Raw genomic sequence first — 24,912 nt, 5'->3', positions numbered from 1 at the left:
CCATCCCCCTCAACCCCACTTTTTTCTTCCCTCCTCCTCCCTCCCTCCCACCTCCCCCTCCCTCCCTAGGAGATAGATTTAAACATGAAAATGCGAATAACTTTAAAAATATAACACCGATTTCAATGAAACTTCTTCCATTAGCACCAAAAGGATGACGCTGAGTAAGGTGGGCTTAAAATCGTCACGCTATCGTGTACCGTTTTGGCTGTAGTTCAGGAACAAACAAACAAGATTTACACTGAGAGCGGGTGATATCTGGAACATGTTATAGAGCAGGGGGTGGAATGAGATATCATCACTATATTTGAGGCACTTAAGTAGGTGAGGTGCAGAAGAATGCCGATGTAATGTGGGCAAATAGATTAGTGTAGCTGGGGAAAAAATGGTCAGGGTCGGACTCTGTAATGTACAACCATGGCTCTCAGGTCCAAGAGCACTGAATGACTGAGTCTCCACAGCCACTGGTGCAGGGTCGTTCCCCAATCTCTGCGTGCAGTAATGTCTCCTTATCTCTGTCCTGCATGGTGTAGCCCACATTCTGAGAGGGTGCCAGCTCTCTAGAGATCCCTCAGACAGGGGAACCATCCTCCCTGCATCCAGCCCACTGAGCCCTGTAAAAACTCTGTGTTTCACTGAGATCTCCTCTAATACACCTGAACTCTCGAGTAAACAGGCCTGGTCCACTCAATCTCACCGCGCACAGCAAAATCAGTGTCCCAGAGACAGGTATTGTCAATCTTTGCCGCATTCAACTCTGTGTAAGGATTATCATGCTGTAGGTATGAAAAAACTAAAGATCACAAGAAAATAGCAGGAGTAGCCTTCACTCCTCAGACCGGCTCCGCCATTCAATGTGATCCTGACTGATCTAAGATGGCACCAATTCCTGTTCTATGTGAGTTCTCCATAACCGCCAATTTCTCGATCCTTCAAATATCCATCTGTGTTCACTTTGCCTATTGCCAATAATCTGACCTATCACTACCTCCTAGGGCAGAACATCTCGGATGTTCACTGCTGTTTATGTTATATTTCTAAGGCTTGGATGTGAATGTAGGAGGTATGATTAGCAATTTGACAGCAGCAACCTCTGTCGTCGGCTGATCAGGAAGGATGGAACGTATGGAATCCAGGGTAGATAGCGAATAAATAAACATGTGGCCGGAAGGTGGGAGGCAGAGTTGTTTTTCAGACTGGAGGCCTGTCGCAAGTGGTGTCCCACAATGCTCAATGCTGAGTCCCCTGTTGGTCCCTATTTAAACAAATGATTAGATAAATGACGTGTATGTGGGTGGCATGTCTAGCAGGTTTGTGGATGAGACTAATATTCATGAGACATCATGGAGAGTGAAGAAGGTTGTCTAAGATTAAACTGGTCAAAATGAACTGGGCCAACAGACTGAGGAATGGGAGATGTAGTCTTCTAAACTTCGAGGGCATCGGTTTAAGTTCTGAAGGGAAAGTCTAAAATGTTCTTCAACGGCAACGTTTTCAGGCACTGGGTGGCAGAGAGCTAGCTGCCATAGGAGGTGTTAGAGGCGAATACAATTTCTATCGGCAATGTTAGCATCTGTGTTACTAAAAGGCGTTATAAACAAGAAGAGAGGAAACTGGACATGTTTTACCTCGCTTAATGACGGATGTTTCTCTCCACAGCGTGTTCATCAAAAAGTGGTGATCGAATTTTTCAATCGACAAGGCACCGTCTGTCACTGTGAGTGCTTTATCTTCATCACTAACCCTGCAAGTATTTAGCAGCTGGTGATAAACTGAGCCTCAACAATTTCTTTGAGCTGATCCACACAAACATGCAGTATTTCAGACAAGAGCATGTCATAGAAACATAGAAACATAGAAAATAGGTGCAGGAGTAGGCCATTCGGCCCTTCGAGCCTGCACCGCCATTCAATATGATCATGGCTGATCATCCAGCTCAGTAGCCCGTACCTGCCTTCTCTCCATACCCCCTGATCCCTTTAGCAAAAAGGGCCACATCTAACTCCCTCTTAAATATAGCCAATGAACTGGCCTCAACTACCTTCTGTGGCAGAGAATTCCACAGACTCACCACTCTCTGTGTGAAGAAATGTTTTTTCATCTCGGTCCTAAAAGACTTCCCCCTTATCCTTAAGCCATGACCCCTGGTTCTGGACTCCCCCAACATCGGGAACAATCTTCCCGCATCTAGCCTCTCCAACCCCTTAAGAATTTTGAATGTTTCTATAAGATCCCCCCTCAGTCTTCTAAATTCCAGCGAGTACAAGCCCAGTCTATCCAGTCTTTCCTCATATGAAAGTCCCGCCTTCCCAGGGATCAATCTGGTGAACCTTCTCTGTACTCCCTCTAAGGCAAGAACGTCTTTCCTCAGGTTAGGAGACCAAAACTGCACACAATACTCCAGGTGCGGTCTCACCAAGGCCCTGTACAACTGCAACAGAACCTCCCTGCTCCTAAACTCAAATCCTCTTGCTATGAATGCCAACATACCATTCGCTTTCTTCACTGCCTGCTGCACCTGCATGCTTGCTTTCAATAACTGGTGCATCATGACACCCAGGTCACGTTGCATCTCCCCTTCTCCCAATCGGTCACCATTCAGGTAATACTCTGCTTTCCTGTTCTTGCCGCCAAAGTGGATAACCTCACATTTATCCACATTATATTGCATCTGCCATGCATTTGCCCACTCGCCTAATCTATCCAAGTCACTCTGCAGCCTCCTAGCATCCTCCTCGCAGCTAACACTGCCACCCAGCTTCGTCTCATCCGCAAACTTAAGAGATGTTGCATTCAATTCCCTCGTCCAAATCATTAATATACACCGTAAATAACTGGGATCCCAGCACTGAGCCTTGCGGTACCCCACTAGTCACTGCCTGCCATTCCGAAAAGGACCCGTTTATTCCTACTCTTTGCTTCCTGTCCGCCAACCAATTTTCTATCCACCTCAACACTGAACCCTCAATACCGTGTGCTTTAAGTTTGTACACCAATCTCCTATGTGGGACCTTGTCGAAGGCCTTCTGAAAGTCCAGATATAACACATCGACTGGTTCTCCCTTATCCACTCTACTAGTTACATCCTCGAAAAATTCTATAAGATTCGTCAGACATGATTTGCCTTTGGTAAATCCATGCTGACTTTGTCCGATGATTTCACCACTTTCCAAATGTGATGCTATCACATCTTTAATAACTGACTCTAGCATTTTCCCCACTACCGATGTTAGGCTAACTGGTCTATAATTCCCCGTTTTCTCTCTCCCTCCCTTTTTAAAAAGTAGGGGTACATTAGCTACCCTCCAGTCCTCAGGAACTACTCCAGAATCTAAAGAGTTTTGAAAAATTATCACTAATGCATCCACTATTTCTGAGGCTACTTCCTTAAGCTCTCTGGGATGCAGCCTATCTGGCCCTGGGGATTTATCTGCCTTTAATCCATTTAATTACCTAACACCACTTCCCGACTAACCTGGATTTCCCTCAGTTCCTCCATCTCATTAGACTCCCGGTCCCCCGCTATTTCCTGCAGACGGTTTATGTCTTCCTTAGTGAAGACAGAACCAAAGTATTTGTTCAATTGGTCTGCCATCTCCTTGTTCCCTATGATCAATTCACCTGTTTTTGACTGCAAGGGACCTACATTTGTCTTAACTAATCTTTTTCTCTTGACATATCTATAAAAGCTTTTGCAGTCAGTTTTTATGTTCCTTGCCAGTTTTCCCTCATAATCTATATTTCCTTTCCTAATTAAGCCCTTTGTCCTCCTCTGCTGGACTCTGAATTTCTCCCAGTCCTCTGGTATGCTACTTTTTCTGGCTAATCTGTATGCTTCATCTTTTGTTTTAATACTATCCTTGATTTCCCTTGTTAGCCACGGATGCACTACCTTTCCTGGTTTGTTCTTTTGCCAAACTGGGATGAACACTTGTTGTAGTTCATCCATGCGACCTTTAAATGCCTTCCATTGCATGTCCACCGTCAACCCTTTCAGCACCAATCGCCAGTCTATCTTGGACAATTCACGCCTCATACCCTCAAAGTTACCTTTTTTTAAGTTCAGAACACTTGTTTCTGTATTGACTTTGTCACTCTCCATCCTAATGAAGAACTCTACCATATTATGATCACTCTTGCCCAAGGGGCCTCGCACAACAAGACTGCTAACTAACCCTTCCTCATTACTCAATACCCAGTCTAGAATGGCCTGTTCTCTCGTTGGTTCCTCGACATGTTGGTTTAGAAAACCATCTCTCAAACATTCCAAGAAATCCTCTTCCTCAGCACCCCTGCCAGTTTGGTTCACCCAATCTATATGTAGATTGAAATCACCTATTATAACTGCTGCACCTTTAGTGCACGCATTTCTAATTTCCTGCTTGATGCCATCCCCAACCTCACTACTGCTGTTAGGTGGCCTGTACACAACTCCCACTAGCGTTTTCTGCCCCTTGGTGTTTCGCAGCTCTACCCATATCGATTCCACTTCCTCCAAGCTAATGTCCTTCCTTTCTACTGCTTTAATCTCCTCTCTAACCAGTAATGCTACCCCACCTCCTTTTCCTTTCTGTCTATCCCGCCTGAATATAGAATATCCCTGGATGTTGAGCTCCCAGCCTTGGTCACCCTGGAGCCATGTCTCCGTAATCCCAACTATATCATAATCATTAATAACTATCTCCACATTTAATTCATCCACCTTATTACGTATACTCCTTGCATTGAGACACAAAGCCTTCAGGCTTGTTTTTACAACTCTCTTACCCCTTATACAATTATGTTGAAAAGTGGCCCTTTTTGATTTTTGCCCTGGATTTGTCTGCCTGCCACTTTTACTTTTCACCTTGCTACCTGTTGCTTCTACCCTAATTTTACACCCCTCTGTCTCTCTGCTCCTGCTCCCACCCCCCTGCCACATTAGTTTAAATCCTCCCCGACAGCACTAGCAAACACTCCCCCTAGGACATTGGTTCCATTCCAGCTCAGGTGCAGACCTACCTCCTCTTCCTCCCAGCTTCATCCTGCAAGAAATAAAACACAAATCTGAGCAGACTGAGACGGGACATCCACATCCCGACAACAGGAGTTTCACACAAATCACAACAAGCCCCAGAAATGTTCCATTGCCCAGCATTTATTGTCATCGTCACAGAGACAAATATTGGATATTGCCCGAGAGATCCTACAAGTGTATTAACAGCAAAATAATATCTAGGGGGATAATAGGTTCCTTTAAGAGCAAAGGGATAATTAGGATAGGATAGGATAGGTCCCCTTAAGTGCTGGCGACCTCAAGGCATGTTAAGGTGGGTAAATCACAGGACTTGATGAAGTGTATCCGAGAGCAAGCCTTCAACAGATCGGTTTAACGCCGCGTAATACTTTCCCACTAAAGGGGAACATAGGACAAACTTTCCACGTGATCTTTTGATTTCCTGGAGATTTCCCATCTTTTCAGGGAAATATCAAACATTCGCTATCTCAGTGACAGGATCACAGTAACTCATCCCAAGGAGACTGCAGGCAGTGCCGAGATCCCGCAGATTATACGGGAGGCCATTTAGTTTGGGAACAACAGCAGCACAGCTCTGGAACAGACAGAGCATTTACCCAGTTCTCAATTAGTGGCAAATGCAGCATTTATCTCAGAAATATCCCCCACCATTTTGTGACTGTGCACTTTCACTTCGCCAAACTGGAGTGTCACCTCTCACCTTCAGAAACACCACACTGTCCTTTTGATCCATCTGTTGCTGCAACTTTAAGAGATCCTCCTCAATGGAATTTAAATTCTCTTCAATCTCTTCAAGTTTTTTCTCCATTGTATTTAGAATCTTCTTCTCTTCCTCCCGGATATCTGCCAGTAGGCGCTGCTCTTTCCCAGTGAGAATCTGGTGCAGTTCAGCAAACTGGGATGTGATCTTGGACTGAAGGTTGTGTGACTGTTCCTGTGAAATGAAAGGGGAAGATCAATATTTCATGTCACTGATTGTGTATTCTCACGACCTTGACCGTAACATTTGTCCTGTGCATTTTTATTTGCTTTGACAATTCAATAGTTTGTCTAAATGCTTCTGAAACGTCGAGAGGGTAATCTTATTACCCATTAATCCTCTACCCCTCAATACAATACCCTGCTTTCCTTTTCATCTGCCCTTTAATTCCTATTTATCCGTCCACCACCCACTTTCCCAGGGATAATTTTACAGTCCCCGATTGACCATTGAACCAGCGTGTATTGGGGACGTGGAAGGAATTCGACGCGGTCACAGGGAGAAGGCGTGAACCACACGGGCAGCGCCCGAGGTCTGGATCGAACCCAGTCACCAGAACTAGGAGACAGCAGCACTACATGTGTCACTGCGCTGCCCTGTTATTACACACGTCACAGGGATAAAACCTGCACAAGATCAGGAAATCGAAACTTAAAAGCCTCACCAGAACTCCAGAAATCTTCTCTTTCTGTTGCTGCTCCATTTGCTGGATCTCTGATTTATATTTTGTGAGAGACTGGATGGAAGTTTTCACCTGATCCTGGAATTGTGTTTGGGAATCAGAAAATTAAATGGTTGAACAATAAAGATGGAAATAAAATGATGCGTTTAAAATCGGTTTGCATTTACCTTGCATATTTGAACAGCTTCTTTAACCGGCATAAAGCTGTGAGACTTGTGTTCCCGCGAATCACGACAAACCAGGCAAATCAGCTTCTTGTCAGTTTCACAAAACAGCTTCAGTTCTTCCTGATGTTCCTCGCAGTGAAGTTTACTTTCCTTCTCTGGAATTATTTCCCGATTCAGGCTCAGTGTTCGAGCTTTCTCAGCCAGTCTAACTGAGGCCCGATTTACTTTGAGGGTGCGGTCTGTAAACTCCTCTCTACATTCCGGGCAGGAGTTTCTCTCCTCCCTGTCCCAACTCTGTGTGATACAGGAGCGGCAGAAGTTGTGCCCGCACTCCAGTGCCACCGGATCGGTGAAGAAATCCAGGCAGATGGGACAAACTGCCTCCTCGGTGAAACTCTCGACCGGGTCTTTCGCAGCCATTGTAACTCCTCCACTTCCTGGTTCAGTGTTTCCCACTGCGCGCGCTGCCGTCTCGGGCAATGACCTTATTTGGCTGCAAGTGTTCAGTGTGAAGGTGTCCTGGCCACTTCCAACTAATCACTCGAGGGAGGGGTCAGTTAGACATTAAACCGGCCTGAATATAGACGAAAGGGGAGAGATTGCCCTGGGATTGTGTAAGGCAGGACAGAAAGGGACAGGGACCAGCGCTAAGGAGGTGTAACTGAGGAGGCGTTGCACCTGTTGGCCAGTGGAACCCGCCGCCCGCAACTCCGTTCACAGCCCGGGATCAGGATGGAAATAATATTATTAAAACATATTTTAATCCACATCAGTTCACTCGTCTCTCGCGCTCCAGTCTTCAGGTGCATCTATATTTGGGTAAGCCGTGCATCATTTCAAATTAAGGATGTCCAGTGTGGACTAATGTGTTCAGTTTTGTTCACTCTGCTGTTTGAAGAATGTGGATACATTGGAAAGGATGTAGAGATACTTATGAGGACGTTGCCAGGGTCTGAGGGCCTCACTGTAGGGAGAGATTGGGCAGACTAGGACCTTATTCCTTGGAGCGCAGGAGGATGAGGGGTGATCTTATAAAGGTGTGTGAGATCGTGACGGGAATAATCCCGGTTTTGGACATGGTTATTAACTGAAGGGCCGCAATCCCACAGGAACTGGTGAACTGCTGAGAGCGGCGCGGTCACTCTGCAAACCAGCGGGACAGTCCGGCTTCCGTCTTTCTTTCTCTCTTTCTTACATTCGTTCCTTCCCTAAACTCAAATTAACACATTTCCCATGCGGGAGATCGTGCACATACAAGCCGGCCGATGTGGCAACCAGATCGGAGCCAAGGTAATTATTGTATCCGAGACTTCTATTGTTGTAATTTTTTTAAATCCCCGGCGGTTTGCATATTAGGCTACTAAATTACATATTAGGCAACTAAATTTATGTCAGCTCTTCGTCTCCAAGAAGCCCTTCTTGCTTAAGTCCATACTCCGCCACCTCCAGTTTAAATTCCATTTGGAATATTTTGGAGGACCAAGAAATAAGAACTCGAGGCATCAACTAGAGGTTGGGGTGCGGTGGCGAGGCACCGATTTAATTATCGAACGAGGAATCCAGTGGCACAATCCAGGGACACAATGTAAATTATTTTTCCGCACCTTAAATACAGTTAATCGCCTCGAATACTTGAAACAAATAAACTGTCTGAAAAACGATGAGCGCAACACTCTTATTTTGTTAAAGATCCAACTCGGTTGAAGATCAAATGTCCTTGGAAATGGCCAAGCGATCTACTCAGAGGGCAATTAGTGATGTGCAATAAATGCTGTTCGTGCCGCGACATCTACGTCCTAAGAAATTGATCACCGACTTACATTAATTCCTTAAAAAGAAGGTTAAGTTTTGTTTATTAAGAACAGCCTTGTATTAACTCACGAAGCTGATGAAAAGCAATGCAAATAATAGCACAATGTATTACTCAAGTTATTCAACCAGGTAGATCTTGCGGACTCTCCTTTTCATTTCTCTCGTCATACCGGATTGTGTTTCAGTCACCGCCACCGTCCTTTTATTCCAATAGACATGATACATATTCTAGAATAGATCTATTTTTGATTTCAGCTCAATTAAGGGGTAGAATAATACAAATAGATTATAAGGCTAGATTGTTATCTGATCATTCACCATTATTAATGAAAATTACGATGCCAGATAAAGAACAGTCAGTATATAGATGGAGACTCAACTCTTTACTATTGAAAAGGCAAGACTTTTGTGATTTTATTCGAGGACAAATTGGATTATTTTTGGAAACATTTAAATTCAGTTAATGATAAATTTATTGTATGGGATGCAATGAAGGCTTATTTGAGAGGCCAAATTATAAGCTACTCGTCTAAGATAAAGAAAAACTATAGGAAGGAATCTGAAAGATTAGAAAAAGAAATCACCGTACTGTGGTATTATGGGAATAAGAGTGTAAGGAATGCGGTGGCCGGTGGTGACGTGGGGACGGGGGGGGTGGCGGTGAGGGGGTTGCCCGGGCATGCAGACAAGCAGGCGGCTGCTGTACAGAGTTGCTAATTAAAGGTATACTCCGTTTACGTCGTGGTACGAGCTTTATTATGCAAATAAACGCGACATGGTGTCAGAAGAGGGATCCTTGTAAGCAAAAATATATTTTAAAAAAAAGAGGAAGGGGTATCGTTTGGCGCGAGATGGGAGACGAGCCTGCAGATATGGCGCAACCCACACCAACTGCTACGTTCACAATACAACCTCCAGAGCCATTCGATTTCACCAAGCCTCAAGAATGGGAGCGTTGGTGTAGATGATATGTGTGTACTCCTTTAATTGATAGTGACGATGTCCATGTTAACCACTCCCTCACCGGTTAGTATAATTGTAGCTTCCCCACCCCTAGCTCCCTCTCTTGTGATCGTGACAGACCATGTACAGCCAGGGCAGTGTATGTGTTAATAAAAGCAGTTAAAGTTACATGGTGTCCGAGAACCATCTTTACATGGCGTCAGAAGTGGTTCTTCCTGCGTCTTCAGTTTGTTGGGTTTTGTTTTTTTAGTTCCAGTTCCCCCTCCCTGTGCCGTGATGGCCTCTGCCTGTCGCAAACCTGACATCTTGGTCTTTGATGCGGACATCACTCATCGCTGGAGTGTGTTTCGACGTGACTTTGAGCATTATGCCACAATCGCTCACCCTGCCGTGGCCCCTGCGGTCAAAGCCTCCCTTTTACTGAACCTGGCTGGTCCCGAAGCGCTTGAACGGTCGGAGTCATTCGTCTATGGACAAGGCGAGAGTGTCGAGGACCCGGTATGTCTGCTTGCTAAATTTACGGCTATGTGTGACCTCCCCACGAACCACATTTTAGAGCGTTTTAAACTGTTCTCCCGACGCCAAAACCCTGGGGAATCTGTTGACAATTTCGTGGCCGCACTGCGCCGCATGGCTCGCCGATGCGACCTGCACGTCCTGACCCCTGAGACTCTAACCCGCGACATCTTGGTCTTTGGTCTACGGGATGACAAGCTGCGCTCAGAGATGCTACGTAAGCCTGATCTGACATTCAATGAGGCGTTGCATGCCTCTCGTTTAGCTGAGGCTGTCTCCTCTGCTGTACAGCCACCGGACCCTGTGGTCCACGCAGCTAGCTTCACCTCTGCTCCTCAGCGACACAGGGCAAGCCCGACGCCGAGCTCTAGGCTGCGCCAACGCTGTCCGAACTGCAACTTTACTTCCCATCGTTTTAATGTCTGCCCGGCGTTGGGGAAAACCTGCAATCTCTGCAATAAGCCCAACCACTTTTCGGCGGCCTGCCGTTCCCGTGGGAACCCTGCACGGCCACGGCAGCAACCCTCTCGATACTTGACACGTGATGATACCGCGTCTGGTTCTCATCTCCAGCATGATGAACTCCCCCTGTCTGACTCTGGCTCTTCCAAGAGCGAAATGAGTGTGTTTTTACTGAGAGGTGCACCTGCTCTGATAAGAGACCCAACCGTCCGAGTCACGGTGAATGGCATGGCCTTCTCTGCTAAGGTGGACACGGGGGCTGCTGCCAATGTTATGTCAACAAGCCTATTCAAGAAGATAAGAAATAATGAGCTCGTTTCCACAGACAGTGCTGTTTTGCGTGCATATGGGGGCGGTGTACTTGTTCCTGTGGGGAGGGCCACTCTTCACTGCAAGGTGCTGAAGACCTCTCGGCCCCTTTCCTTCTTTCTGCTAGATGGTAAATGTGTCCCCCTGCTCGGCGTGGAGGCCTGCCAGGACCTCGGATTGGTGAGATTCCACAGCGATGTCCACATGGTGGAGGCAACCCTAAACCCGCTGGCCGAATACCCGGACCGTTTTGACTCGAAGCTGGGGAAATTACCCTGCAGCTACAAGATTGCCCTCAACCCCGACATCACGCCGGTGGTCCGTCCCCCGCATCGGATATCCTTCGCCATGAGAGACAAGGTCGAGTCCACTCTTCTCGAGATGGTGGCCACGGGCATCCTGAAGCCAGTAACGGTCCCCACCCAGTGGGTCTCCACTATGGTCGTCGCTGCGAAGAAGGATAAGAGTGAACTACGGATCTGCATCAACCCTAAGGACTTGAACTTGGCTATCAAGCGCCCGCATTACCCTATGCGGACAGTGGAGGATGTTGCTGCACAGGTCGGCCCTGCCACTGTGTTCTCGGTTCTCGATGCCAAGAGCTCGTTCTGGCAGATACCTCTGGACGAGCGATCCTCGCACCTGACGACCTTCAGCACGCCTTTCGGCAGGTACCGCTTCCTCCGCATGCCGTTTGGGATCAACTCTGCCAGCGAAGTGTTCCAAAGGACCATGGAACAACTGTTTGCTGGGCTCCCGTGTGCCATCATTGTCGACGACATTCTGGTTTACGGGAAGAATGTCGCGGAACACGACCACCACCTTCGCCAGGTGCTACAGCGGGCCCGAGAGGTCAACCTGAAGCTCAACCCGAAGAAATGCCGGTTCCGGGTCCCTGAGGTCACCTACGTGGGACACGTCTTCACAGCATCAGGGCTGAAGCCCGACCCGCAAAAGACAGCCGCAATATCCGAGATGCCTGCACCTGCTGACGTGCCTGGCCTACAGCGCTTCTTGGGCATGGCCAACTACCTGGGAAAGTTCATCCCCGACCTGAGTGAACTGAGCGCCCCTCTGAGGGACCTGGTGAAAAAGGACGTTGCCTGGGCCTGGTTCCCGCAACACCAGAAAGCATTCGACACCCTCAAATCTAAGCTGATCAGCATGCCTACGCTGAAGTACTTTGACCTACAGCGCCCAATCGTTCTCACATGTGATGCATCGAAGTTTGGCCTAGGGGCCGCCTGCCTGCAGGTCCACGACGGGGTGCAACTACCGGTGTCCTATGCATCCCGCACGATGACGAACGCGGAACAACGCTATGCCCAGATTGAGAAGGAGCTGCTGGCAGTTGTTTTTGCCTGCTCCAAATTCAAGGACTATATCCTGGGCACTTGCTTCACTGTTGAAACGGACCACCAGCCTCTGGTTACCATCCTCAACAAGCCGATACACGTGGCCTCCTCCCGGCTCCAGCGCATGATGCTCCAGCTACAACGTTTTACTTTCACCGTGGTTTATCGAAAGGGCAAGGACATGTTTGTTGCGGATACGCTGTCTCGGGCGCCCCTCCCATCCACAACCCGACATCCATACGAGGCGTCCGACCTGATAGTCCTAAACGTCAATTTCGTGCCCTCCAGCCAGTTGAAGTCCCTGGCCAAGCACACGGCAGCTGACGCTTCGCTACAACAGCTGGCCGCGATCATCAAGCGGGGCTGGCCAGGCCGCCGTTCTTCCCTGCCGGCCGCAGCGGTGCCTTACTTCCTGGTTCGTGACGAGTTGGTGCTGCGTGAGGGTGTGATTGTGAAGGGGCACAAGGTGGTGGTGCCCGCAGCACTACAAGAACAATATTTTGAAACTGCTCATCGTGGCCATCCCGGGGCCGAAGCGACCCTTTCCATCGCTCAGAGTCAGTTCTTCTGGCCTGACATGCCTCGCTATTTCCGAGATAGAGTCTCCGCATGCCCTACCTGCAACAGCCTCGCTCCACAGCAACAGCGGCAGCCGCTCCTGCAGCAGCCAGCCCCTCACCTGCCCTGGTCCGCGCTGGCAACCGACATCTTCGAATGGCACGGAAAGCACTTTCTGGTGCTAGTTGACTCTTACTCGAGCTGGTTTGAAGTTGACCAGCTCCACTCCCTATCTTCCACCGCGGTCATCGAGAAGCTACGCCGCCACTTTGCAACTTTCGGGTCCCCAGCCAGCATGCAATCGGACAACGGCAGCCAGTTCACCAGCGCCGAATTCCGTGCTTTTGCTGAACAGTGGAATTTTCGGCACTACACCAGCAGCCCGGAATACCCGCAGAGCAACGGCCTTGCCGAGCGTGCGGTCCGCAGCGCTAAGGGACTGTTGGAACGTTGCCGCCTGTCCCGCTCCGACATTTACCTGGCCCTGCTAAACCTCCGCAACATCCCCCGCGATCATGCCCTGGGTTCCCCGGCTCAGCGTCTCATGTCCCGTGTCACGCGGCCCACGGTCCCGGTGTCCCAACAGTCCCTGTCTCCCTCTGCACTTAAACCTGCCTTAGTCCGGGAACGCATTGCCCGCAGACACGGTATTCAGAAGCGCTCCCACGACGAGTCCTGCCGTGTCCTCCGCCCTCTTCTTCCCGGACAGGTCGTCCGCATGAGGTCCATTTCCGGCCGCTCCAGACTGGCAGTGGTCATCGGTTCTGCTGGCTCCCCCCGTTCGTACCTGGTCAACCATGACGGCACGGTGTACCGCCGGTCCCGCCAGCATCTCCAGCTCGTGAACGAGCCCATCCCTCCCCCGGCGGATCCGTATGCCCCTCCCCTGCAACTTTCGCGGCCCAGTGCCTTGCCAGCTCCTCTGGGGGCAACCCCTCCCCCCCCCCCTGGTACTTCTCCTGTCCGTCTTCCGGCTGCGGTCCCGTTTTCTCCGGCTTCCCCGTACTCCTCCACTTCCTCGCAGCCACCACCGCTGCCTTCATCGCCCAGGGGTTCTCCCGTCCGTAGCCCACCCCGTGCCCCGGCGCCGTTCCCGCTGGTTCCCGTCGGGGAAGGAGGTGATGGCGAGGTTCGGACCAGGTCTGGTCGCGTGGTCAGGCCGCCTGTCCGTTACGGCGATTACGTATGATTCCGTATTCCTGTGCCTTACTGTCTGCATTTGCCCTAGCGCATGAGACATGGTCGCCCTGTCACTCACTGTTTGTTTTGTAGAGGAAGGATGTAGATGATATGTGTGTACTCCTTTAATTGATAGTGACGATGTCCATGTTAACCACTCCCTCACCGGTTAGTATAATTGTAGCTTCCCCACCCCTAGCTCCCTCTCTTGTGATCGTGACAGACCATGTACAGCCAGGGCAGTGTATGTGTTAATAAAAGCAGTTAAAGTTACATGGTGTCCGAGAACCATCTTTACAGTTGGATCAGGAGATTCGACCGCTTCCGGCTTGCAAGCAATTTAAACGCGACGTCAGCAGAAAACCAGGTGAACACGTTAGTGTATTGCATGGGCGATGAAGCTGAAGATGTGCTAAAGGGGCTAACGCTAACTGCAGATGAGAGGAGGGAGTACACAGATGTCAAGGCGGGCTTTGATGCATTTTTTGTACCTAAAAAGAATGTAATCTATGAAAGAGCCAAGTTCAATCAGCGTGTGCAACTGCCAGGTGAAACGGTGGATTCCTTCATCACTGCTCTGTACGGATTAGCTGAACACTGCAACTATGGACAGTTACAGAACGAGCTGATCCGCGACAGGTTAGTGGTCGGGCTGAGAAACGTCTCATTGTCAGAAAAGCTACAGCTAGACAGAGACCTAACCCTTGCAACTGCAATAACAAAAACAAGGCAGTCTGAACAAGTTAGACGACAGTGGTCTGACTTAAGAGGAGAAAATAGCGGTGCTAGCAAGTGCTCTAATGTTGATGCAGTATATGCTAAAAGCTACAGAAAACCCAAATTTCCCTCAAAGCCTCAGCCACAAGCACAAACACCAAGCAAAAATAGACTTAATACACGGCCTCAGCCAGGTTCAAAGGCCTGTTATAGATGTGGAAAAATGCCCTCGCATGGGAAATGGGAATGCCCTGCTAAAGATGCTGTGTGTCACAACTGTGGCAAAAAGGGACATTATGGTAGAGTGTGCAGAAACAGTGCAAAATCTCTCAATGCTGTCACTACAGAGGAAGAAGAGAGCTTTTTCCTGGGAGCCGTGGATGCTGGAAAAGACCCGTGGACGGTGCAGCTAGAAGTGAGACAAAAAAAAGTGTGCTTTAAAATAGATACTGGTGCTGATGTCACCGCCATGCCAGCCGAGGTGTACTATGACATTACAGGGGGGCATGATGTGAAACGCCTGGCAGTGTCGACACGCCCATTGTTTGGGCCAGGGGGCGATGCACTCTCTGTCCTGGGTGTAGCCAGAGAAACACTGCGCAGAGGCAGAAAGAAAGCCATAGAGAACATTTATATAGTAAAAGACCTGCACACTGCACTGTTGGGAAGGCCTGCCATAGAACGACTTCAGCTTGTGTGCAGGGTTAACGGCATCACCGTGGAATCAGTGAAACAACAATATCCGAAGCTGTGTAGCGGCTTGGGTCTTGTCCGGAGGCCATACTCAATTAAATTGAAGCCAGAGGCTGTGCCCTTCTCTCTCCGCACGCCACGCAGAGTCCCTCTGCCGCAGATGGGAAAAGTGAGGAAGGAGATAGACCGTATGGAGAAGATGGGCGTAATCACCAAGATTGAGGAGCCGACTGATTGGTGTGCCGGGATGGTGGTGGTGGTGCCGAAGAAAACAGGTGATGTTCGCATTTGTGTGGACTTCACAATGATGAATGGATCAGTATGCAGAGAAAAGTTTATCCTGCCTTCTGTCGAGCACACTCTGGGCATGCTAGCTGGCGCAACAGTATTCAGCAAATTAGATGCCAACATGGGCTTTTGGCAAGTACCATTGACAAAAGAGTCTGCCAAATACACCACCTTCATCACGCCTTTTGGGCGCTACTATTTTAACCGTCTACCCTTTGGCATAGCATCAGCACCCGAGCACTTTCAAAGGATGATGATGACAGAAGTGACCGGTGGCCTGGAGGGGGTACTGTGTCACATGGATGACATCCTGGTCTGGGGACAGACGCAGGAGGAGCATGATGTGCGGCTGCATGCGGTGCTAGAGAAGGCATATAAGGCCGGCATTACGCTCAACATGGACAAATGTGAGCTCACACGCCACACAGTCAGATTCCTGGGTCATGTGATTTCAGCAGATGGAGTGAAGCCAGATCCAGAGAAGACGAGAGCAGTACAAGAAATGGATGCACCCAAAAATGTCAGCGAACTCAGGAGTTTTCTGGGCATGGTCAATCAGCTGGGCCGCTTCTTGCCTAACCTGGCCGAAAAAGACAAAGTGCTACGAGACCTGCTGTCCAAGAAGAACCACTGGTACTGGGGGACAGAGCAGCAGGCCGCCTTTGATCGGTTAAAAACAGAGCTGTCATCCACACCAGTGCTCACATTATACAACCCAAACAGTGCTCTAAAGATCTCTGCTGATGCTTCTTCCTTTGGCCTGGGGGCAGTCCTGCTGCAGAAAAGCGATGCCATGTGGTCACCTGTGGCATATGCGTCCAGGTCAATGACACCGACAGAGCAGCGTTATGCTCAAGTAGAGAAGGAGGCATTGGCTGCGACATGGGCATGTGAAAGGTTCAGCTGTTTCATCCTGGGAAGACCATTCGAGCTGGAAACTGACCACAAGCCGTTGGTGAGTCTGCTGGGAGGGAAAGCTTTGGATGACCTCCCACCAAGAGTCCAAAGATTTAGGATGAGACTCATGAGGTACAACTATACAGTCAATCATGTCCCTGGCAAAAGCCTGGGGACAGCCGACACCCTATCGCGTGCTCCTCTGAGAGCCGCAAAAACACACGCAGACACAAGCCTATTAGAGGACACCAACATCTATGTAAACTCTGTCATCAGCAACATTCCTGTCAGAGGAGATTATCTGAGCAGCCTACGTGAGCACCTGCGGGCAGACAGCACATGCTCTGCACTGATGGAGTACTGCACAAACGGCTGGCCCGACAAAAGCCAACTGCGGGGAGTGCTGAGACATTACTGGGCTGAAAGAGCAGTGCTGATTGTGCACGATGGGCTGCTGCTGCGGGGCACGAGGCTCGTCATCCCATCAGCCTTACAAGGTGATGTGCTGCAGAGACTACATGAGGGACACCTGGGGGTGACAAAGTGCAGGGGCCGGGCCAAACAGACGGTATGGTGGCCAGGACTCAGCAGCCAGCTGAATGACATGGTGCTGAAATGTAGAACCTGCATCCAAGAGAGAAGGAATGTCAAAGAGCCGCTGATGCCAACGGAGATGCCAGACAGGCCTTGGCAAACCTTGGGAGCTGACCTATTCACGCTGAAAGACAAGACTTATCTACTAGTAGTTGATTATTTCTCAAGGTATGTGGAAGTTGCGCTGCTGACACACACAAGGTCCACAGATGTGGTGGTACACCTGAAATCCATGTTTTCTCGTCATGGAATTGGGGAAGTTCTTAAAAGTGACAATGGGCCCCAGTTCTCAGGTAGCCACTTTAAAGCCTTTGCAGCAGAGTATGGCTTTGTGCACATCACGAGCAGCCCCAGGTGGCCTCAGAGCAATGGTGAGGCGGAACGCGCTGTACAAACCGTGAAAAACCTGCTAACAAAGGCGTCAGACCCATATCTTGCATTGCTGGCCTACAGAGCAACCCCTCTACAGAACGGCTATAGCCCGGCCGAGCTGTTGATGGGGCGCCGCCTCCGCACTACTGTTCCTGCCCTTCCAACCCTGCTGAATCCAGTTTTGCCTGACTACAACGCGCTGGGGGCCAAGGAAAGGGAGAAGAGGTGGAACGACGCAAGATCCTTCAACAAGAGGCACGGAGCGAGAAATCTGGAGCCACTAGTACCTGAGGAGGAGGTGTGGGTCACCGATGCACGAGTCGAGGGCAAAGTGCTATCTACACACAATACCCCTCGCTCTTATATCGTCCAGGTGCCTCAGGGCACACTGAGAAGGAACCGGCAGCACTTGGTGCCGCTGCAGACCAACAGTGGGGTAGTCGACGCTGATGAGCCACCGGTGGGAGAAGATTCAGCTCCACCAGAGCCAGCTCCGCCAGTAACAACATCACCCAGCAGAGAGGGCCCCACCACAGAGACTGTGCGGACCAGGTGTGGGAGAGAGGTTAGAAAGCCGAAGAGACTTGATTTGTGATTTATTGATCTGTTTTCTATAATAAAGGAAAAGAGAGGGTGAAAATGTTCGGTAAACCTGGTACATTTACCTGAAACCTGAGAGTTTAAGTTTTGAAGAACACAGCCTGCTAAAGTAATAGTTCACAGTATGGTAACGCGGAAGTTATTTTATTTCTATTTTGCATGCTTGAATCAGGGACAGGTCTTCCAGCAAAAGGGCAGAATAAACCCCTTAAGACCTGCAGAGACAAAGGTAGTCCACCCTTTGTTCTCAAAGAAAGGGAGATGTGGTATTATGGGAATAAGAGTGTAAGGAATGCGGTGGCCGGAGGTGACGTGGGGACCCGGGGTGTGGCGGTGAGGGAGTTGCCCGGGCATGCAGACAAGCAGGCGGCTGCTGTACAGAGTTGCTAATTAAAGGTATACTCCGTTTACGTCGTGGTACGAGCTTTATTATACAAATAAACGCGACAGTACCTGCATGCTTCCTTTCAGTGACTGAAGCACTAGGACACCCAGATCTCGTTGTACGTCCCCTTTTCCTAACTTGACACCATTTAGATAATACTCTGCCTTCCTATTCTTACCACCAAAGTGGATAACCTCACACTTATCTACATTAAACTGCACCTGCCATGTATCTGCCCACTCACACAACCTGTCCAAGTCACCCTGCAACCTCATAGCATCTTCCTCACAGTTCACTCCGCCACCCAGCTTTGTATCATCTGCAAATTTGCAGTCTGCAGTCGCTCCAGTCTTTCAACATACGACAGTCCCGCCATTCCGGGAATTAACCTGGTGAACCTACGCTGCACGCCCTCAATAGCAAGGACGCCCTTCCTCAAATTTGGAGACCAAAACTGCACGCAGTACTCCAGGTGCGGTCTCACCAGGGCCCTGTACAACTGCAGAAGGACCTCTTTGCTACTAAACTCAAACTAGGAGACCAAAACTGGTCTATTGTGTACATGGTTGGAGGTGTGAATGTAAAACAAGGGCCGAAGCTGCCTTCATGTCTGGTTACTCCAATGTGATCATCGCTTCTATTGTGTAGCCCTGAGCTCTGGAATAAAGTGGAGATAGTTTTAGAGAGTTTGAGAAAGGGAGGGAGGGAGGGAGAGAGAGGGAGGGAGGGAGAGAGAGGGGGAGAGAGAGAGATTCACCCACGTGCAAACAAACTGAAAAAGCTACGAGCTTTAATTTATAGAAACAGAAACATAGAAAATAGGTGCAGGAGTAGGCCATTCGTCCCTTCGAGCCTGTACGCACCGCCATTCAATATGATCATGGCTGATCATCCAGCTCAGTAGCCTGTACCTGCCTTCCGTAAAAGGGACCACATCACCCCGATGATTCTGGCCTCTCTCCACTGGCTCCCTATACGGTACAGAATCAACTTCAAGCCCCTCCTATTCACATACAAAGCCCCAAATGGGCACTCCCCCCCCACATCAAAAATCTTCTAATCCCCCTCTCTAACTCCAGGCCCCTCAGGTCGGCCGACTTGGGGCTACTCACTATCCCGCGGTCTAGGCTTAAGCTCAGGGCTGACCGCGCTTTTGCGGTTGCAGCTCCTAGACTGTGGAACAGCATCCCTCTCCCCATCAGAACTGCCCCCTCCATCCAGTCCTTTAAGTCCAGGCTCTAAACCTATTTCTACTCCCTAGCGTTTGAGGCTCATTGAGGAGGCGCTGGGAACTGTTTGTGTGCTACTGTATGTTTCATTTATTTTCTATTGGAATCTAATCAAATGCACAGCACTTTGGTCAACGTGAGTTGTTTTTAAATGTGCGACACGAATAAAATTGACTTGACTTGACTTGACTTCTCTCCAGACCCCCTGATCCCTTTAGCCACAAGGGCCACATCTAACTCTCTCTTAATGCACGGCGGGATTTGCTTACTAAAATGGCGGGGTAGCTTACTGAAATGGCTGGGGCAGAGCGCACAGCGGCGGGGTTTGCTTACTAAAATGGCGGGGCAGAGCGCACAGCGGCGGGGTTTGCTTACTAAAATGGCGGGGGTTCTTACTGATATTACGGGTTTGCTTACTAAAATGGCGGGGTTTCCTTACTGAAATGGCGGGGTTGCTTAGGATTCCTAAATTGAACTGATACAATCTGCATTTTGGAATATGTGGCAACTGGAATAAATATAGAGAGTCAGAGAGAGAGAGAGAGAGAGAGAGAGAGGGAGAGAGAGAGCACTTGCCTCTTTTATTGATTATGGGATAAAGAATAAACAAGAGTTGTGTGTTTTATCCAAAATATTTATTAATGTAGGATTCATAACTTGAACAAATACAATCTGCATTTTGGAATATACAGCAACTTATATAAATATTTATTTATGTAGGATTCAGAAATTGAACTAATTCAATCTGCAATTTGGAATATGCAGCAACTTAAATATTTATTGATGTAGGATTCATAAATTGAACTAATACAATCTGCAGTATAAGAAAATAACTGCAGATGCTGGTACAAATCGATTTATTCACAAAATGCTGGAGTAACTCAGCAGGTCAGGCAGCATCTCGGGAGAGAAGGAATGGGTAAAGTCTGAAGAAGGGTCTCGACCCGAAACGTCACCCATTCCTTCTCTCCCGAGATGCTGCCAGACCTGCTGAGTTGCTCCAGCATTTTGTGAATAATACAATCTGCATTTTGGAATATGTAGCAGCTGGAATAAATATAGAGAGTCAGAGAGAGAGAGAGAGAGAGAGAGGGAGAGGGAGAGAGAGTAAGGCAGAGACAGGGGACAATGCTAACATCCATCCATCCATCCACAGAACAGAGGGACAACTGGTTGAAACTTGCCTCATTATCTGTAGTTGCTTCCAAATCAGTAGATACTGGGATCTGAAGGCTACGCTCCAAACCCCCCATTCTGACCACAACTGACAGTGAAAGGCCAGTTTCACTAAAGGAAACCAATGAGAAAGTGTAAAGTGTGATCAAATGTCTGTGGTTAAGGATGCAAGAAGCAATATCGAACTCAGGTCCGTGCTACATGTTACAAGCGTGTGAAGATCTCAGGATAGTTTATGGAAATCTCACAAATAGGCTGCAGTGAATGGATCTGCAAAATGCACATTTTTATATTTTACAACCAGAATGCAGAAACGTACCAGGATAGGAACGGGACTTACAGCCAATTAATTCATCCAAATGAAACTGCTTCCTGCAGCTTTGCTAAGATGTTGATGTCTTCAGGTGAAGCTGCTACTGCGGTTGCATTGGGCTTGAGTTAAGGGAGAGAGCTCCAATGACAATGAAAGGCGTGACAACCCAGAGACCCTGAAAAATGCATTTTACATATAACGTCTAATTCGTGGTTTAGTTGTGATTTATTGATTTCTGTCGTTTGAATATAGCACGTCCCTGCTCAACATTTATATTCTGTTCCGCACCATGGAGATAAAGAATGTAGATACAAGGAACAGGAGATGTTGGTTTACATTGAACACACAGCCGGTCACGAGAGATTCATGGAATCTACAAACCGAATTAACCATTCCACACTTTATAATAATAATAATAATAATAATATATTTATTTTATATAGCGCCTTATCACATGCTCAAAGCGCTTTACAAATACATTTAACATAGAGACAAACAGACAAACTATCCTGACGGAAAAGCGGCGAATACTCAACGCCAGCGTCCTCTCACGTCAGGGTCCGGCAGCAGACATCAAAAAGCACAAGACACACAGATACAATTTTTTACACAAAACAGCCATCACAGTGATTGCTCTAAGCATACCCTCACTGTGATGGAAGGCAAAATCTTATCTCCTCCTCATTTTTCTCCCGTGGCGCCACGAGGCGATCGAGGCTCCCAACCCCTTGAAGCCCCCACCGGGCGATGTAAAGTCCCAGGGCCGTGACTATTGACATACACAGCCGTGGAACAATTGCTGTCTGTCATCTATATCAACGAATTGATTCAGATGGTGCAAGGAATGATTACTAACTTTACAAATATAATTATAAAGGCAGGTGGGATGGTAGATTGCCAAGATGCATATTAAGAATTACGTTGGGATTTTGATCGGCTGGGGAAGTGGGCGGTGGAATAGTGTGCGGCATTTAGGATGGATATCTGTGAAGTTTGGGCACGATGTCTTTCATTTGTTACGGTATTAAGTGCAGATGTTGGGGCGTTATATCACAGTTTACAAGGTGTTGGTGAGGGAGGCCACGCTTGTTTGCAGTTCCCTTGCCGTCCACTTGATGTCGCCATTACTCTACATGATTACAATCGAGCCGCCCAGATAGAAAGAGAGAGACTGAGAGAGAGAGGTGCAGTGAGAGTGAGAGGGGAGGGAGGGGTAAGGGGTGAAAGGTTGACAGAGACAGAGGGGCAGAGAGAGAGAGAGAGAATAGAGAGGGTAGGAGAGAGAGTCACAGTACAAAGAGAGGACAGCAGTAAGGATGGAGGGAGAGAGAAAGGGAGGAGGGAGAGAGAAAGGGAGGAGGGAGAGAGAAAGGGAGGAGAGAGAAAGGGAGGAGGGAGAGAGAAAGGGAGGAGGGAGAGAGAAAGGGAGGAGAGAGAAAGGGAGGAGGGAGAGAGAAAGGGAGAGAGAAAGGGAGGAGGGAGAGAGAAAGGGAGGAGGGAGAGAGAAAGGGAGGAGGGAGAGAAAGGGACGAGGGAAATGTGCTGCAAGAAACACCATTTGCTATTTCTCAGCTCACTTTCCAATTTGAAACAGTTCCTGCATTAATTCCTGCTCGCCATTTTCACTGACTGTGATAACACAGGGGAGAGAGAAAAAGGGGAAAGAGAGAGGGGGGAGGAGAGAGAGAGGGTAAGGGAAAGGTGTGAGAGAAATAGGAGGAAGAGAGAGAGGGAGAGGAGAGGAGAGAGAGAGAGAGAGAGAGAGAGAGAGAGGAGAGAGAGAGAGGAGAGAGGAGAGAGAGAGAGAGAGAGAGAGAGAGAGAGAGAGAGAGAGAGAGAGAGAGAGAGAGAGAGAGATAGGGAGAAGGGATATAGAGGGAGAGAGGGGGGTGAGAGACATAGGAGGATAGGAGGAAGAGAGAGAGAGAGGGAGAGAGAGAAAGGGAGAGAGAGAGAGAGGGGGTGAGTGAGATAGGGAGGAAGAGAGAGAGAGAGAGAGGGAGAGAGAGAGAGAGAGAGAGGGGGAGAGAGAGAGAGAGAGAGAACGAGTAACGCAGAGACAGGAGCAGTGTCAGCATCCATCCATCGATCATGGAGCACTGACCTCTTTTATTGCTTGTGGGATAAAGTATAAACAAGTGTTGGGTGTTTTTATCAAAAATATTTATTTATGTTAGGATTCATAACTTTACCTAATACATTCTGCATTTTGGAATATGTAGCAACTTAAAATCAATATAGGGAGAGAGAGAGAGAGAGAGAGAGAGAGAGACGAGAGAGCGAGAGAGAGAGAGAGAGAGAGAGAGGAGAGAGAGAGAGAGGAGAGAGAGAGAGAGAGAGAGAGAGAGAGAGAGAGAGAGATGGAGAGCGAGAGAGAGAGAGAGGGAGCGAGAGAGAGGGAGGGAATGTGGGATAGAGGGAGAGAGAGAGAGGGGGTAGAGAGAGAGGGGGAGAGGGATAAGGAGGGGACAGGGGGAGAGGGGGGAAGGGAGAGAGGGAGAGAGTGAGAGAGAGAGATGGAGAGTGAGAGAGAGGGAGATGGAGAGCGAGAGAGAGAGAGAGAGGGAGCGAGAGAGAGGGAGGGAGGGAAGGAGGATAGAGGGAGAGAGAGAGAGCGGGGTAGAGAGAGAGGGAGAGAGGGATAGGGAGGGGGACGGGGAAGAGGGGGGAAGGGAGAGAGAGAGAGAGAGAGAGAGAGAGAGAGAGAGAGAGAGAAAGAGAGAGAGAGAGAGAGGGAGAGAGAGAGAGAGAGAGAGAGAGAGAGAGAGAGAGAGAGAGAGAGAGAGAGAGAGAGAGAGAGAGAGAGAGAGAGAGAGAGAGAGAGGGGGGGGGAGAATGAAGGGGTAGAAACTGAAATAAACACTTCAATGGCTGTGGGTGACATAATTTCGTCCAATTTGGATGACAAATAAAGCTATCTTGATCTTGATCTTGATCAATGATCAGGGACTGTCATTAAAAATGCTCAATATATCTGACAGGCAATGGTGTTATTTTTCCTGCTTAATCTGCATCTTTGAGCAAGGGGGCGATTGGGTGAATGTGAGGGGCTGGGGGTCCCGGAGAGGGGCCGGCGACGGGATCATCCGCCCGGGACTGACAGCTGGAAGATGCGGCGGTGAATGTGAGGAGCCGGAGCCCGGAGCGGAGAGACTGCGGCCGCCCTCTGGGATGCGCTCAGGGCGCGGGTTTATTAATGAGCCGCAGCGCTGAGGTGAGCGGATATTTCACCGCGCTCTTCACCTGCTCCCTGAACTTGGACTGGGTCGCCGCGTAAATAAATGTGTTGGTGCAGCAGCTGAGATTCCTCAGCAAATACCCGACGTAGTTAAAGATATATTGGGAATCATTCCCATCAGCTCCAATCCCTGTGATCTGATAATAGACGAAGTTTACAACCAACGTCATCCACAGGAGGATGAAGCTGCCGGAGATGGTGAAGAGTAAAACCACAGACCTCCTCCTGCTCTCCATCTCCGGGTCACTGCGCTTCTCCCCCTTGCTCTCACCCCTCAGCCCCTGACGGACCCGACTGGCCACTAAAATGTGCCGGACTGTCAGAGCGTTGAGCAGCAGGATCACAGCGAAAGGGAGGAACGGAGTTAATACCGTGTCGATCCAGTCAAATGCCACCCACCCGGGGTCAGTGTAATAACTGTCCACCGTGTCACAGCCCCACGGGACATTGTCGATGATTATCCAGGGTTCCCGTGTGAAGTAGCGGGGAACGTTTTTCAGACACAGCAGAACGCCGGCTGTTGCGAGAACCGCAGCCGCAGTTTTCCCGGTGCAATATTTAGTTTTCAACTTCTGGCAACAAATGGCGACAAAGCGATCAATGGTGAAAGTGACGGTGAACCAGACAGAA

The 24,912-nt window shown here is 48.9% G+C and overlaps 1 protein-coding gene across 1 annotated transcript in view; it reads right to left on the bottom strand.

Moving 5' to 3' along the window:
• Positions 1-9,588, bottom strand: part of LOC144612214 (zinc-binding protein A33-like) — a 30,630-nt gene extending 21,042 nt beyond the window's left edge. Inside the window, exons 1-6 of the mRNA XM_078431772.1 lie at positions 9,522-9,588; positions 6,627-6,850; positions 6,442-6,537; positions 5,718-5,945; positions 5,002-5,024; positions 1,629-1,744 (exon numbers count right to left, since the gene is read on the bottom strand). Of these exons, the coding sequence (XP_078287898.1) occupies positions 1,629-1,744; positions 5,002-5,024; positions 5,718-5,945; positions 6,442-6,537; positions 6,627-6,850; positions 9,522-9,588 (754 nt within the window). The remainder of the gene's footprint in view (positions 1-1,628; positions 1,745-5,001; positions 5,025-5,717; positions 5,946-6,441; positions 6,538-6,626; positions 6,851-9,521) is intronic.
• Positions 9,589-24,912: the final 15,324 nt, after the last annotated feature.

The sequence above is a fragment of the Rhinoraja longicauda genome, chromosome 43 (genome assembly GCF_053455715.1).
Source record: "Rhinoraja longicauda isolate Sanriku21f chromosome 43, sRhiLon1.1, whole genome shotgun sequence".
Taxonomy (NCBI): domain Eukaryota; kingdom Metazoa; phylum Chordata; class Chondrichthyes; order Rajiformes; family Arhynchobatidae; genus Rhinoraja; species Rhinoraja longicauda.
This window is presented reverse-complemented; position numbering and strand designations above follow the sequence as displayed.